Source organism: Mytilus trossulus, chromosome 2 (assembly GCF_036588685.1).
Source record: "Mytilus trossulus isolate FHL-02 chromosome 2, PNRI_Mtr1.1.1.hap1, whole genome shotgun sequence".
Classification (NCBI taxonomy): domain Eukaryota; kingdom Metazoa; phylum Mollusca; class Bivalvia; order Mytilida; family Mytilidae; genus Mytilus; species Mytilus trossulus.
This window is the reverse complement of record NC_086374.1, coordinates 429,640-444,396: the sequence shown is the minus strand read 5'-3', so window position 1 is coordinate 444,396 and position 14,757 is coordinate 429,640. Positions and strand designations below refer to the sequence as shown.

The window sequence follows — 14,757 nt, the reverse complement described above, 5'->3', positions numbered from 1 at the left end:
TCAAATGCTGTATCTGTTTTGTAGGCTACTCAACTGACATTTCAAATACTGTATCTGTTTTGTAGGCTACTCAACTGACATTTCAAATGCCATATCTGTTTTGTAGGCTACTCAACTGACATTTCAAATGCCATATCTGTTTTGTAGGCTACTCAACTGACATTTCAAATGCTGTATCTGTTTTGTAGGCTACTCAACTGACATTTCAAATACTGTATCTGTTTTGTAGGCTACTCAACTGACATTTCAAATGCCATATCTGTTTTGTAGGCTACTCAACTGACATTTCAAATGCCATATCTGTTTTGTAGGCTACTCAACTGACATTTCAAATACTGTATCTGTTTTGTAGGCTACTCAACTGACATTTCAAATGCCATATCTGTTTTGTAGGCTACTCAACTGACATTTCAAATGCCATATCTGTTTTGTAGGCTACTCAACTGACATTTCAAATACTGTATCTGTTTTGTAGGCTACTCAACTGACATTTCAAATGCCATATCTGTTTTGTAGGCTACTCAACTGACATTTCAAATGCCATATCTGTTTTGTAGGCTACTCAACTGACATTTCAAATACTGTATCTGTTTTGTAGGCTACTCAACTGACATTTCAAATGCCATATCTGTTTTGTAGGCTACTCAACTGACATTTCAAATGCCATATCTGTTTTGTAGGCTACTCAACTGACATTTCAAATGCCATATCTGTTTTGTAGGCTACTCAACTGACATTTCAAATGCCATATCTGTTTTGTAGGCTACTCAACTGACATTTCAAATGCCATATCTGTTTTGTAGGCTACTCAACTGACATTTCAAATACTGTATCTGTTTTGTAGGCTACTCAACTGACATTTCAAATGCCATATCTGTTTTGTAGGCTACTCAACTGACATTTCAAATGCCATATCTGTTTTGTAGGCTACTCAACTGACATTTCAAATGCCATATCTGTTTTGTAGGCTACTCAACTGACATTTCAAATACTGTATCTGTTTTGTAGGCTACTCAACTGACATTTCAAATGCCATATCTGTTTTGTAGGCTACTCAACTGACATTTCAAATGCCATATCTGTGTTGTAGGCTACTCAACTGACATTTCAAATGCCATATCTGTGTTGTAGGCTACTCAACTGACATTTCAAATGCCATATCTGTTTTGTAGGCTACTCAACTGACATTTCAAATGCCATATCTGTGTTGTAGGCTACTCAACTGACATTTCAAATGCCATATCTGTGTTGTAGGCTACTCAACTGACATTTCAAATGCCATATCTGTGTTGTAGGCTACTCAACTGACATTTCAAATGCCATATCTGTGTTGTCTTGACATATATCTAATGTAAGGTAGATACGTTTACTTTTGTTAGTTGCCTTCAGACATTTTCCTGTCGCAGGATTGTACAGCAAAGACACTCCACTCTGTAAAACATTTAATATTTTAAAATTATAAATTTGTCAGATACCAATTAAAGCAACACCAAATGTATACAAGAGTGCACAGGCTGAAATGTCTCACCTTCTTTACTAATCATTGATATTATGTTGAAAGTCCTAAATTTAAAGCTTTATTACAACTGTCACATAAACTTAACATTAACCAAGAAAACTAAACATTGACCAATGAACCATGAAAATGAGGTCAAGGTCAGATGAACCATGCCAGGCAGACATGTACAGCTAACAAGTTTTCCAAACAACAAATATAGCTGACCTATTGCTTATAAATTAAGAAAAACAGACCAAAACACAAATACTTAAAACTTAGCAATAAACTGTGTAAATGAGGTATAGGCAAAAAGAAATCTGTACGACTGACATATAGATCATAAAATATACTTGACCTATTGCAAATAGTGTTAGAAAAAAGGATCAAAACTCAAAAACTTAACCATGAAAATGAGGTCAAGGTCAGATGACAGCTGCCAGCTTGACATGTTCACCTTACAATCATTCCATACACCAAATATAGGAGACCTATTGCATACAGTATAAGAAAAACAACAAAACACAAAATCTTAACTATAACCACTGAACCATGAAAATGAGGTCAAGGTCAGATGACACCTGCCAGTTGGACATGTACACCTTACAGTCCTTCCATACACTGAATATACTAGCCCTATTGCTTAAAGTATCTGAGATATGGACTTAACTACATAAACTTAACCTTGTTCACTAATCCATGAAATGAGGTCAAGGTCAAGTGAAAACTGTCTAATGGGCACGAGGACCTTGTAAGGTACGCACATACCAAATATATTTATCCTAGTACTTATAATAAGAGAAAATTTAACATTACAAAACATCTTAACTTTTTTTTTCAAGTATGAGTATTTCATTAATAAAAGTACTTTCACTTTTCAATTTTAGAAAATGTTTGATATGGTGTATTAATTCATGACATAAACATACTATGATGCAGCTCAGTACTTATACATCAATCTTTTTTTGTAATTATGTGCCATGGCCAATTGTTTTAATCTTTGTCTTTCATTTTTGCTTTTGTACTTGTTCTATATGCCATTTTGTTTTCTTTGTTCAAACAATTATTTGTTTTTAAAGTAATCCAGATTATAAAACTATGTTGTCTGTTGTACCCGAATTGTTGACGTTTTTACCTATTATGTCTGTTTGTTTTGATTCCCACATTGTTGTCAAAATAATGAAATTAAATGCAACTGCCAAGGAAGTAAGAAATATAGCTAGCTTTAAAATCAGTTTTAATCATACATTCTCTATATAAAGAAATACCAAGTCAGGAATTTAAGAGTTGCTTTTGTTTAAAATGTATGTATAAGTTTTGGATTAAACTCCACCCAGTCAAGTGAAATAAATCATGTAATAACAAATATTACCTTCTTTGTCCAGACCCATGCTTGAGATCCTTTAGAACCATGGCACTTCATTAATCTGGCAAAAGAATGCCCCTGTTCCTTGGACTCTACATCTAAACATAGCACAGAGGCTAGGATTAGTTCACTGTCAACTGTTTCATGCCATACCTGAAAAAAGTATTATAGAAATAGAGATGATGAAATCCTTTTAATGTCAACTGTCTCATGCCAAATCAGTAAAAAATCAGCAATAAATAGAATGCTCAAATCCTTTTAATGTCAGCTGTCTCTTGCCAAATATGAAAACATTATCAAAATAGAGTTGTTTAAATCCTTTTAATATAAGCTGTCTCTTGCCAAATCAGTAAAAAATCATCAATAAATAGAATGCTCAAATCCTTTTAATGTCAGCTGTCTCTTGCCAAATATGAAAACATTATCAAAATAGAGTTGTTTAAATCCTTTTAATATAAGCTGTCTCTTGCCAAATCAGTAAAAAATCATCAATAAATAGAATGCTCAAATCCTTTTAATGTCAGCTGTCTCTTGCCAAATATGAAAACATTATCAAAATAGAGTTGTTTAAATCCTTTTAATATAAGCTGTCTCTTGCCAAATCAGTAAAAAATCATCAATAAATAGAATGCTCAAATCCTTTTAATGTCAGCTGTCTCTTGCCAAATATGAAAACATTATCAAAATAGAGTTGTTTAAATCCTTTTAATATAAGCTGTCTCTTGCCAAATCAGTAAAAAATCATCAATAAATAGAATGCTCAAATCCTTTTAATGTCAGCTGTCTCTTGCCAAATATGAAAACATTATCAAAATAGAGTTGTTTAAATCCTTTTAATATAAGCTGTCTCTTGCCAAATCAGTAAAAAATCATCAATAAATAGAATGCTCAAATCCTTTTAATGTCAGCTGTCTCTTGCCAAATATGAAAACATTATCAAAATAGAGTTGTTTAAATCCTTTTAATATAAGCTGTCTCTTGCCAAATCAGAATATCAAAATAGATATATGCTGAAATCCTTTCAAAGTCAACTGACTCATGCCATATCTGAAAAACATTAACAAAATAAAGATGCGGACGTCCTTTCAATATCAACTGTCTCATGCCACATCTGATTTTTTTTATCAAAATAGAATGCTGAAATCCTTTTTAATGTCAACTGTCTGATGTCATGCCAGATCTGCAGAACAATATAAAAATACAGATGCCATTATTCTTTTAATGTCAACTGTCTGAAGTCATGCCAGATCTGCAGAACAATATAAAAATACAGATGCCTTTATTATTTTAATGTCAACTGTCTGATGTCATGCCACATCTGCAGAACAATATAAAAATACAGATGCCGTTGTTATTTTAATGTCAATTGTCTGATGTCATGCCACATCTGCAGAACAATATAAAAATACAGATGCCTTGTTTTTTTAATGTCAACTGTCTGAAGTCATGCCAGATCTGCAGAACAATATAAAAATACAGATGCCGTTATTCTTTGGATGTCAACTGTCTGATGTCATGCCACATCTGAAGAACAATATAAAAATACAGATGCCGTTATTCTTTTAATGTCAGCATGTTATTATGAGCTGGGTAGGATAGAAATTAACATTATGCTAATAAATATCAATACATATGTTAATTAGTTTCTGGTTGAAAAATCTCTATGCAAATTCTGAAACTGTTTGAAAATTGAGTTGGTTTAAGAACTTTGCAAAACCAAGAGTCATCTTTTCTTTGGTATTCGAATGTTCCAAAATCAAAAATAGTCTTACACATTTACATGTATAAATGAACTGGCATAAGGTTGATTTCTATTCTATGAAGCTCATAGGTTATTAGGGATCATCATAGGGAGATAGAGGTCTTGTGGTCATATATTGTAGAATGGGTTGTGAATATCAAGTGGATAAAGACGTCATATATACGAATGAACAATTTAATGATAAAATGACAATGCCATTTACACACAGATACCATGACATTACATATAAAGATATGTACATGTATAATTCCCTAGGTACTATGAAGGTGTCTTTTTATCCTCAAAAATGTCTTTTATCTCCTCTGTGAATCATAAAAAAAAATTAAATCATATTGGAGTGTCCTAATTTCAACATTAATTACTATTTTGATCTGTTTTCCTACGGGATATGGGGTCATATTCTTGTCTGGGAATCATTAGGTAATCTATCAAATTGAAGAGTTACTGGAATGTTTCACATCAGTATAATGTTACTTTATATTTTTTCTCTTTGTCAGTCTGCTCATAAATAATGTTAATGTATTTATATTAATATTACCTGATATTTCTTCTCTTTGCCAGCCTACTCACAAACAATGTTAAAAGTATTTATATTGATTTTACCTGATATTTCTTCTCTTTGCCAGCCTGCCCACAATGTTGGAGAATTAACATCGATCTTTTAGCATATATGTCTTTCTCCCCTTGAACACAAAGACCTGAGGTTGTATGTACAATCTGAAACGGAATAATTACTTCAAATACATACTACAAAAGACTGATTGAGCTTCATTATCTTTACTCAAGAACAGGGGTCCAATTTAAGCTTTTTTGTGTACTGGCCAGCCGGACCAGTGAATCGTAAATCTACTGGTCTGGCACCAAATCTACTGGTCCAAAATAATGACATTCATTCGACGAACACTAATATAAATAATAACATCCCTGTACAGTGGAATTTGTTTCGCAGGTATTTTTTTGTTTTTTAATAAACTCAGATTGTGTTGCAATCAGTGATTTTTATCAAAAATTTCTACTGGTCCGTCGGACCACCAGCTAACAAAATCTACTGGTCCGACGTAAATTCTACTGGTCTCGGACCATCGGACCAGTGCTAATTTCGACCTTTGCTCAAGAAGAAACATGCCTCAGCTTCTGATCTTCTTATCTTTACTCAAGAAGAAACATGCTACACCTTTTGAGCTTCATTATCTTTTCTCAAGAAGAAACATGCCACACCTTCTGAGATTTATTATCTTTTCTCTAGAAGAAACCTGCCACACCTTTTGAGATTCATTATCTTTTCTAAAGAAGAAACGTGCCACACCTTTTGAGATTTATTATCTTTTTTCTAGAAGAAACCTGCCACACCTTCTGAGATTTATTATCTTTTCTCAAGAAGAAACATGCCACACCTTTTGAGTTTCATCATAACATACCTGTCCTTTCCGTAGCACTTTTGTCCTGAGTCTTTTCTCTGGCGGATGTATTACAGCAGGAGCCATCCCTTCTGAGTTTGGTAAAACCTGGAAAGAGTATATTGTATAGGACAATCATCATTTATATAAATAGTCTTATAGTTTTTATTTAAGGTAGTATTTTCTACTCAAAATAAGAAATTCTAAATAGTTGTTTTACATGTCTCTTTTAAACACATGATTTAATCATGTAATCCAAGTTATAGGAATTATGTTTTATAATGAACTACTTTTATTATAAAACAATGTGTTTGTACCTCTAGACCTGATTATGAGTCTGTTCTTATTAAACCTATTCATGATTGTGGGTCTGTCTTAAAGGTTGCACTTGATAAATACAGCTGTTTCATAAACCACACCTCTTTTAGGGAGATATAACATAGTGTCTATTCATTACCATTTGTGGGATACTCATTTTTGTGGATTTTGTGTATGCAGGTAATTAACAATTTTTTAAGTGTTCTACTTATACTACTGTGAATATGTTCCAGACAAATGAGTATTTGGACCGTATGAGTATATGTGTGTGGTCCAGTACAAGTTGACCATACATGTTATTGGATCATAAGGGTTAAATTTACAAACATTTATCACAATCCTTATTTTTAGTTTCACAAATTGTTTTTACAATATGATGGATAAAATGAACAAATGAACAATTGAAATTAAATATTTGTTTAATTGTATATCTGAATCCTATTTTGGTTCTCTATCCCAAGGTGACACAAGTTACGTAATATTTTTTACATTTACATGTTTGCAACTCATGCATGTTCTTTGCATTTGCGTTTTTTTGTAAAGTTGCTAAATATTCTAAAACAATTGTCCAATATCTTTCAGTGATCATAATTCAATTACTGTATCACAGATCAACATGCTAAATACAAGAGATTAACAGAATTCAAATTAGTGTGAATTCAAAATAAAATAAAATATAAAGTTTTTATTACAATTACAATTGAACTATTTTATATCAATTTGAGAGTTAAGTTATGTTGATCTGTTATATGCATTTGTAATTGATAAACATGACTAACTTAATCTTAATATAAGTCAAACCGTACGGGTTAGGTCCGACCGTATGAGTATTTTAAAAAGTAGGCATACTGTCCAAATACTAATACAGTCTGGAACATATTCCCTATATGCTTGTATGCACACTTTGGCAAAACCATGAAATTATCTATCCAGGAATACGAAAGATTCAACTAATCCCCCAAAATTGGTAGCCACACTGTGTGTACAACTTGAACCAGAATAACACCTACCTGTTCAGGATATACATTATTGAGATACCATTCAAATGATTTACAATGAAGTCTTTTCCTTAATGCCACTCGGTCTATCACCTACCTGTTCAGGATATACATTATTGAGATACCATTCAAATGATTTACAATGAAGTCTTTTCCTTAATGCCACTCTGTCTATCACCTACCTGTTCAGGATATACATTATTGAGATACCATTCAAATGATTTACAATGAAGTCTTTTCCTTAATGCCACTCTGTCTGAAATATCCCCATAAGACACATCTGTAGGCTGTTGTCTCTGTTTATAAAAATATTTCTGAAATATAATATAAAATTCAATCAACAAGTGAAACTGCGAGCTACTGCTCACTGATGATACCTCCGTCGCAAGTGGATAATATTAATAGTGTAAAAATATGCAAGTGTTCGGTAAACAGGAAGTTGTCAAGTGACGAATCTTAAAACGCATCACACAGTATAGCTGACTTATATAAATCCTGAAACCAAATTTCAGAAATCCTTGTATTGTAGTTCCTGAGAAAAATGTGAAGAAAATTTTCAACTTGGCTATCATGTGTAAAATCATACAAGTGTTCAGAAAACAGGAAGTTGTCAAGTGATCAATCTGAAACGCATCACACGGTATAGCTGACTTAGATAAACCCTGAAACCAAATTTCAGAAATCCTTGTATTGTAGTTCCTAAGAAAAATGCAATGAAAAATATTCATGGGACAGACGGACTGACTGACGGACGGACAGACAGAGGTAAAACAGTATCCCCCCACCCCCCTTTTTTAAAGCGGGGGTATAATTATGTATTATGCAACCCACACCTTCTTCTTAGTCAATAATCATACAAAGGAAATTCCATCCTCCCAAAGATAATAAGGTTACAGAAGATTTCATGTAAATAAGAATGACAATATATCAATTAGAATGACAATATATCAATTAGAATGACAATATATCAATTAGACTGACAACATAAAGTGTGGCTACCATCAACCTTTTAAAGTATTAAAAGAAGCACTACAAATCTATCTTTTAGTCATTTTGTTGAATACATGTTCAATTTCAGGCAATATAGGAAAGGTATACTGACATAAGTAGTCTCTAAACACATTAGCTCCATGGAGCTTTCGTTAGTAGAAGCCATATTAACTATGTGTATCAGTGAGAAAAATGTAAAAGCATAAAAATATAGTATATACCAATACACATAATTAACAGCGCCTGGTGATGTTTGATAGCCTGACCGGTTTCGGTCCATAAAGGACCTTCATCAGAGGCAGAATGGTTACCATATCTATATAAATAGGGTGCAAACATTAATCCACCATTTTGCCTCTGATGAAGGTCCTTTATGGACCGAAACCGGTCAGGCTATCAAACATCACCAGGCGCTGTTAATTATGTGTATTGGTATATACTATATTTTTATGCTTTTACATGTTCAATTTCAGCTTAAAATCAAACAAATTAAACAGAGACATAATGAAATCAGCTTTAATGTGTTTAATCGGGTAATCGCCTTTAATGTGCCTGAATAGGACGTAACTTTTAATTTTAGTTTAAACATATTTATTTATAGTGGATTGGGAAACAAGTTTTGCAACTTATATGAATCCCTTTCCACTTTGCGGGTGCCAGTGCTGCCTTGTAGCGGCATTAGCCTACTCTTCTTTGAAATCCACAAGGGTGTCTTTTACATGCAAGAGATATGGCTCCCTCTTAACATGGGTCAGCCATTTATTGTCTCCTTCCGACAAACTATCATCATTTTCTAAAGACCATACTCGCAAATGGTGTCAAGGGAGAGCCGAAAATTTAGTCCCTGAAATTATCATCCTGGAACCGGAATCAAACCAGGAACCTTTGTGTTTGTAATCCCATGCACTTACCACAACACCACGGCTCTCTCAATTTTTAATGAGTTCCAACAGGTTGTTATGTTAATACAGTAGTATCCAATATTTAAGGATATTGCAATAATATTAAGAAAACATGGTAACAGAAGAATAGGCTTTACCTTATAGTCGTCCATCCAAACATTGGCCACTCTCAGAGAGTTTTTCAACATTGTATCACCTTCACCATAAGATCCATAGGGGCGACGCTTCCTAAAAATATGTCCAACATGGGAGCAAGGTATGATCTCCAACCTCCCTCCACACTGCCAGATCTAAAACAAGAATAGTCAGGGATTGGGCTTGCATTATGAATAATTAACAAAGGAAACAAAAAATTCAGCAATTTTTCTATTTGTAAAAAAGCATAACGCTAGAGAGGTAAAAACGACACCACCAAAAATTCTAGATTTTTACCCTGAAAGATAGTTCTAAATTCTCTCCACCCCTGATATCCATTCCAGATATTTACCCTGAAAGACAGTTCTAAATTCTTTCCACCTCAGCTGTCCATTCCAGATTTTTACCCTGAAAGACAGTTCTAAATTCTCTCCACCCCTGATATCCATTCCAGATTTTTACCCTGAAAGACAGTTCTAAGTTCTCTCCACCCCATTCCAGATTTTTACCCTGAAAGACAGTTCTAAGTTCTCTCCACCCCTGATATCCATTCCAGATATTTACCCTGAAAGACAGTTTTAAGTTCTCTCCACCCCTGATATCCAATTCAGATTTTTACCCTGAAAGACAGTTATAAATTCTCTCCACCCCAGATATCCATTCCAGATTTTTACCCTGAAAGATAGTTCTAAGTTCTCTCCACCCCAGATGTCCATTCCAGATATTTACCCTGAAAGATAGTTCTAAGTTCTCTCCACCCCTGATGTCCATTCCAGATATTTACCCTGACAGACAGTTCTAAGTTCTCTCCACCCCTGATATCCAATCCAGATATTTACCCTGAAAGACAGTTCTAAATTCTCTCCACCCCAGATATCCATTCCAGATATTTACCCTGAAAGACAGTTCTAAGTTCTCTCCACCCCTGATATCCATTTCAGATATTTACCCTGAAAGACAGTTTTAAGTTCTCTCAACCCCTGATATCCATTTCAGATATTTACCCTGAAAGACAGTTCTAAGTTCTCTCCACCCCAGATGTCCATTTCAGATATTTACCCTGAAAGATAGTTCTAAATTCTCTCTACCCCAGATATCCATTCCAGATATTTACCCTGAAAGACAGTTCTAAGTTCTCTCCACCTCTGATATCCATTCAAGATATTTACCCTGAAAGACAGTTCTAAGTTCTCTCGCCCCAGATGTCCATTCCAGATATTTACCCTGAAAGACCAGTTCTAAGTTCTATCCACCCCAGATGTCCATTCCAGATATTACCCTGAAAAAAAGTTCTTAGTTCTCTCCACCCCAGATGTCCATTCCAGATATTTACCCTGAAAGACAGTTCTAAGTTCTCTCCACACCAGATGTCCATTCCAGATATTACCCTGAAAGAAAGTTCTAAGTTCTCTCCACCCCAGATATCCATTTCAGATATTAAACCTGAAAGATAGTTCTAAGTTCTCTTCACCCCAGATATCCATTTCAGATATTTACCCTGAAAGATAGTTCTAAGTTCTCTCCACCCCAGATGTCCATTCCAGAATCATATTCACCAAGTTCAAAGTAGTAGCTTCTGTCCATAGCAAATAATCCACCAGCCATTGTGGGGGACCTGAAAAAAGATAACACTTTGATTGTCCATTGCTTTGTCCAGTAACCTTGAACTTTGACCTACTGACACTTGATCACTAGGTATCCTATTTATCTTAGATGTTGTATAATTGATGAGACAATTATCCACCAGATTTCATTGTAAAATAGTAGATGTGGTATAATTGCCAATGAGACTAACTATACACCAAAGTTCAATTAAAGTTGAAAAAATCATGGCCTATGAACAATTAAATTAATCATGGCCTATGAACAATTAAATTAATCATGGCCTATGAACAATTAAATTAATCATGGCCTATGAACAATTAAATTAATCCTGGCCTATTAAACTCCTGTGTTTCCTGGTAAGTTTCATTCCAAATAAATAAGGAAAAACTTTGAATATTCTATTTTTAGTAATCATCACTCATTCATTACTCAGTGTTTGCTGAGGTTATCTTTACAACCTGAACTAATCAAATCTATACTCTATCCATACATGTATGTTTCTTTTAACACTGTTGGTTGTTATGTTTTTTTGATGCCATAATGTTATCTGTTTGTCTTTGACTTATGAGTTTAATAAGGATAATCACACAATGTTAACTGCTGTACCACTTTTGACATTTTTATTTATCATCTTGGTTTATTTTGTTTACAAATCTTGTCAATATAATTGACTTTGATGCAACTGTGATACAAGTGGGAGGTTTAGATAGCTATATAACCAGATTAATATTTTCTACATAACAAATCGCTTGCACCAAGTTGGGAATAAGACAGTTGTTATCCATCATGTCCATTCATTTGAATATTGATGTGTTTGAACTTTTTATTTTGCCATTTGATTACAGACTTTAGGTTTTATATTTTCTTTGGAGTTCAGTATTTTTGTGATCTTACTTTCCATATCTATTTCACTGCCTTAATAAAACTGTAAACTGGAATCATGATAATGTAAACAGCCAAAAACTCAGTCCATTTATCCAGTAAAATCTAAACAAACCTTTTTTACAAATGATTTTTTTGTGTGTAGAAAAAACTTCTGTCCAATTTCATTAAGGTTTGAATTATTTATAATATCTAAAACCATAGACTTTCTGTTAATTAACTGCAAGCAAACTTCTTAAACATTGGTAGTTGAATGTCCTTCAGCACAATGCATTGCTGGTCGTCATGTTTAAAAAAAAGTCCATCCATCAGTCCAAATCCCTAGGACCAAGATGTTATCTCTTGCATTCGTTTAACATAAATAAATTAATGTGAGGTATGCGTGTGAATTTTCTGACATATTTTAGTCATTTGTTCAACAGATTGTTTTACAGATTTTATGGTACAGATTAATTATATTCAAACATATGTTTTTCCAGAAAGACTAACAACATAATAGATTTAGATGTTTTTCAATTACTGTAAATTCAGAAATTATTTTGAGGTTTTTATTGATATGAATAATACAACTGGGTGAGTATCCCAATAATAAAAACTCACATTTTGATACCAGAAACATTGATCTTTATGCATATTTCTTTGTAATTGCAATCATTAAACTCATAATGTTGTCCATTCGTGAAAAATCGCAATAATAAATACATACAGTAATTTCTGAATTAACAATATTATGGCAGGGAAATATTGTATTTCTCAGGTTGCTGTCTCTTTGACACATTCTCCATTTAAAGTTTTATATAACTTACTTTACAGGATTTGAGGCTACATCAGGGTTATCTCTAACATGTACAGGTAGCTGGTCCAATCTAAAATGAAGTCCCCAGTTAAACCCCCCAACAACAAGTGGTGAAGTCTGAAGCTCCATGTTTTATATAACTTACTTTACAGGATTTGAGGCTACATCAGGGTTATCTCTAACATGTACAGGTAGCTGGTCCCATCTAAAATGTAGTCCCCAGTTAAACCCCCCAACAACAAGTGGTGAAGTCTGAAGCTCCATGTTTTATATAACTTACTTTACAGGATTTGAGGCTACATCAGGGCTATCTCTAACATGTACAGGTAGCTGGTCCCATCTAAAATGTAGTCCCCAGTTAAACCCCCCAACAACAAGTGGTGAAGTCTGAAGCTCCATGTTTTATATAACTTACTTAACAGGATTTGAGGCTACATCAGGGTTATCTCTAACATGTACAGGTAGCTGGTCCAATCTAAAATGTAGTCCCCAGTTAAACCCCCCAACAACAAGTGGTGAAGTCTGAAGCTCCATGTTTTATATAACTTACTTTACAGGATTTGAGGCTACATCAGGGCTATCTCTAACATGTACAGGTAGCTGGTCCCATCTAAAATGTAGTCCCCAGTTAAACCCCCCAACAACAAGTGGTGAAGTCTGAAGCTCCATGTTTTATATAACTTACTTTACAGGATTTGAGGCTACATCAGGGCTATCTCTAACATGTACAGGTAGCTGGTCCCATCTAAAATGTAGTCCCCAGTTAAACCCTCCAACAACCAGTGGTGAAGTCTGAAGCTCCATGTTATATATAACTTACTTTACAGGATTTGAGGCTACATCAGGGTTATCTCTAACATGAACAGGTAGCTGGTCCCATCTAAAATGTAGTCCCCAGTTAAACCCCCCAACAACAAGTGGTGAAGTCTGAAGCTCCATGTTATATATAACTTACTTAACAGGATTTGAGGCTACATCAGGGTTATCTCTAACATGTACAGGTAGCTGGTCCCATCTAAAATGTAGTCCCCAGTTAAACCCTCCAACAACCAGTGGTGAAGTCTGAAGCTCCATGTTATATATAACTTACTTTACAGGATTTGAGGCTACATCAGGGTTATCTCTAACATGTACAGGTAGCTGGTCCCATCTAAAATGTAGTCCCCAGTTAAACCCTCCAACAACCAGTGGTGAAGTCTGAAGCTCCATGTTATATATAACTTACTTTACAGGATTTGAGGCTACATCAGGGTTATCTCTAACATGTACAGGTAGCTGGTCCAATCTAAAATGAAGTCCCCAGTTAAACCCCCCAACAACAAGTGGTGAAGTCTGAAGCTCCATGTTTTATATAACTTACTTTACAGGATTTGAGGCTACATCAGGGTTATCTCTAACATGTACAGGTAGCTGGTCCCATCTAAAATGTAGTCCCCAGTTAAACCCCCCAACAACAAGTGGTGAAGTCTGAAGCTCCATGTTTTATATAACTTACTTTACAGGATTTGAGGCTACATCAGGGCTATCTCTAACATGTACAGGTAGCTGGTCCCATCTAAAATGTAGTCCCCAGTTAAACCCCCCAACAACAAGTGGTGAAGTCTGAAGCTCCATGTTTTATATAACTTACTTTACAGGATTTGAGGCTAGATCAGGGTTATCTCTAACATGTACAGGTAGCTGGTCCAATCTAAAATGTAGTCCCCAGTTAAACCCCCCAACAACAAGTGGTGAAGTCTGAAGCTCCATGTTTTATATAACTTACTTTACAGGATTTGAGGCTACATCAGGGCTATCTCTAACATGTACAGGTAGCTGGTCCCATCTAAAATGTAGTCCCCAGTTAAACCCCCCAACAACAAGTGGTGAAGTCTGAAGCTCCATGTTTTATATAACTTACTTTACAGGATTTGAGGCTACATCAGGGCTATCTCTAACATGTACAGGTAGCTGGTCCCATCTAAAATGTAGTCCCCAGTTAAACCCTCCAACAACCAGTGGTGAAGTCTGAAGCTCCATGTTATATATAACTTACTTTACAGGATTTGAGGCTACATCAGGGTTATCTCTAACATGAACAGGTAGCTGGTCCCATCTAAAATGAAGTCCCC

General features: G+C 34.6%; 1 protein-coding gene across 1 annotated transcript in view; it reads right to left on the bottom strand.

The window, feature by feature from the left end:
* Nucleotides 1-974: 974 nt before the first annotated feature.
* Nucleotides 975-14,757, bottom strand: part of LOC134706193 (polypeptide N-acetylgalactosaminyltransferase 11-like) — a 39,127-nt gene continuing 25,344 nt past the window's right edge. Inside the window, exons 6-12 of the mRNA XM_063564902.1 lie at nucleotides 10,861-10,978; nucleotides 9,366-9,518; nucleotides 7,519-7,650; nucleotides 6,042-6,128; nucleotides 5,227-5,340; nucleotides 2,868-3,014; nucleotides 975-1,431 (exon numbers count right to left, since the gene is read on the bottom strand). Of these exons, the coding sequence (XP_063420972.1) occupies nucleotides 1,297-1,431; nucleotides 2,868-3,014; nucleotides 5,227-5,340; nucleotides 6,042-6,128; nucleotides 7,519-7,650; nucleotides 9,366-9,518; nucleotides 10,861-10,978 (886 nt within the window). The 3' untranslated portion in view covers nucleotides 975-1,296. The remainder of the gene's footprint in view (nucleotides 1,432-2,867; nucleotides 3,015-5,226; nucleotides 5,341-6,041; nucleotides 6,129-7,518; nucleotides 7,651-9,365; nucleotides 9,519-10,860; nucleotides 10,979-14,757) is intronic.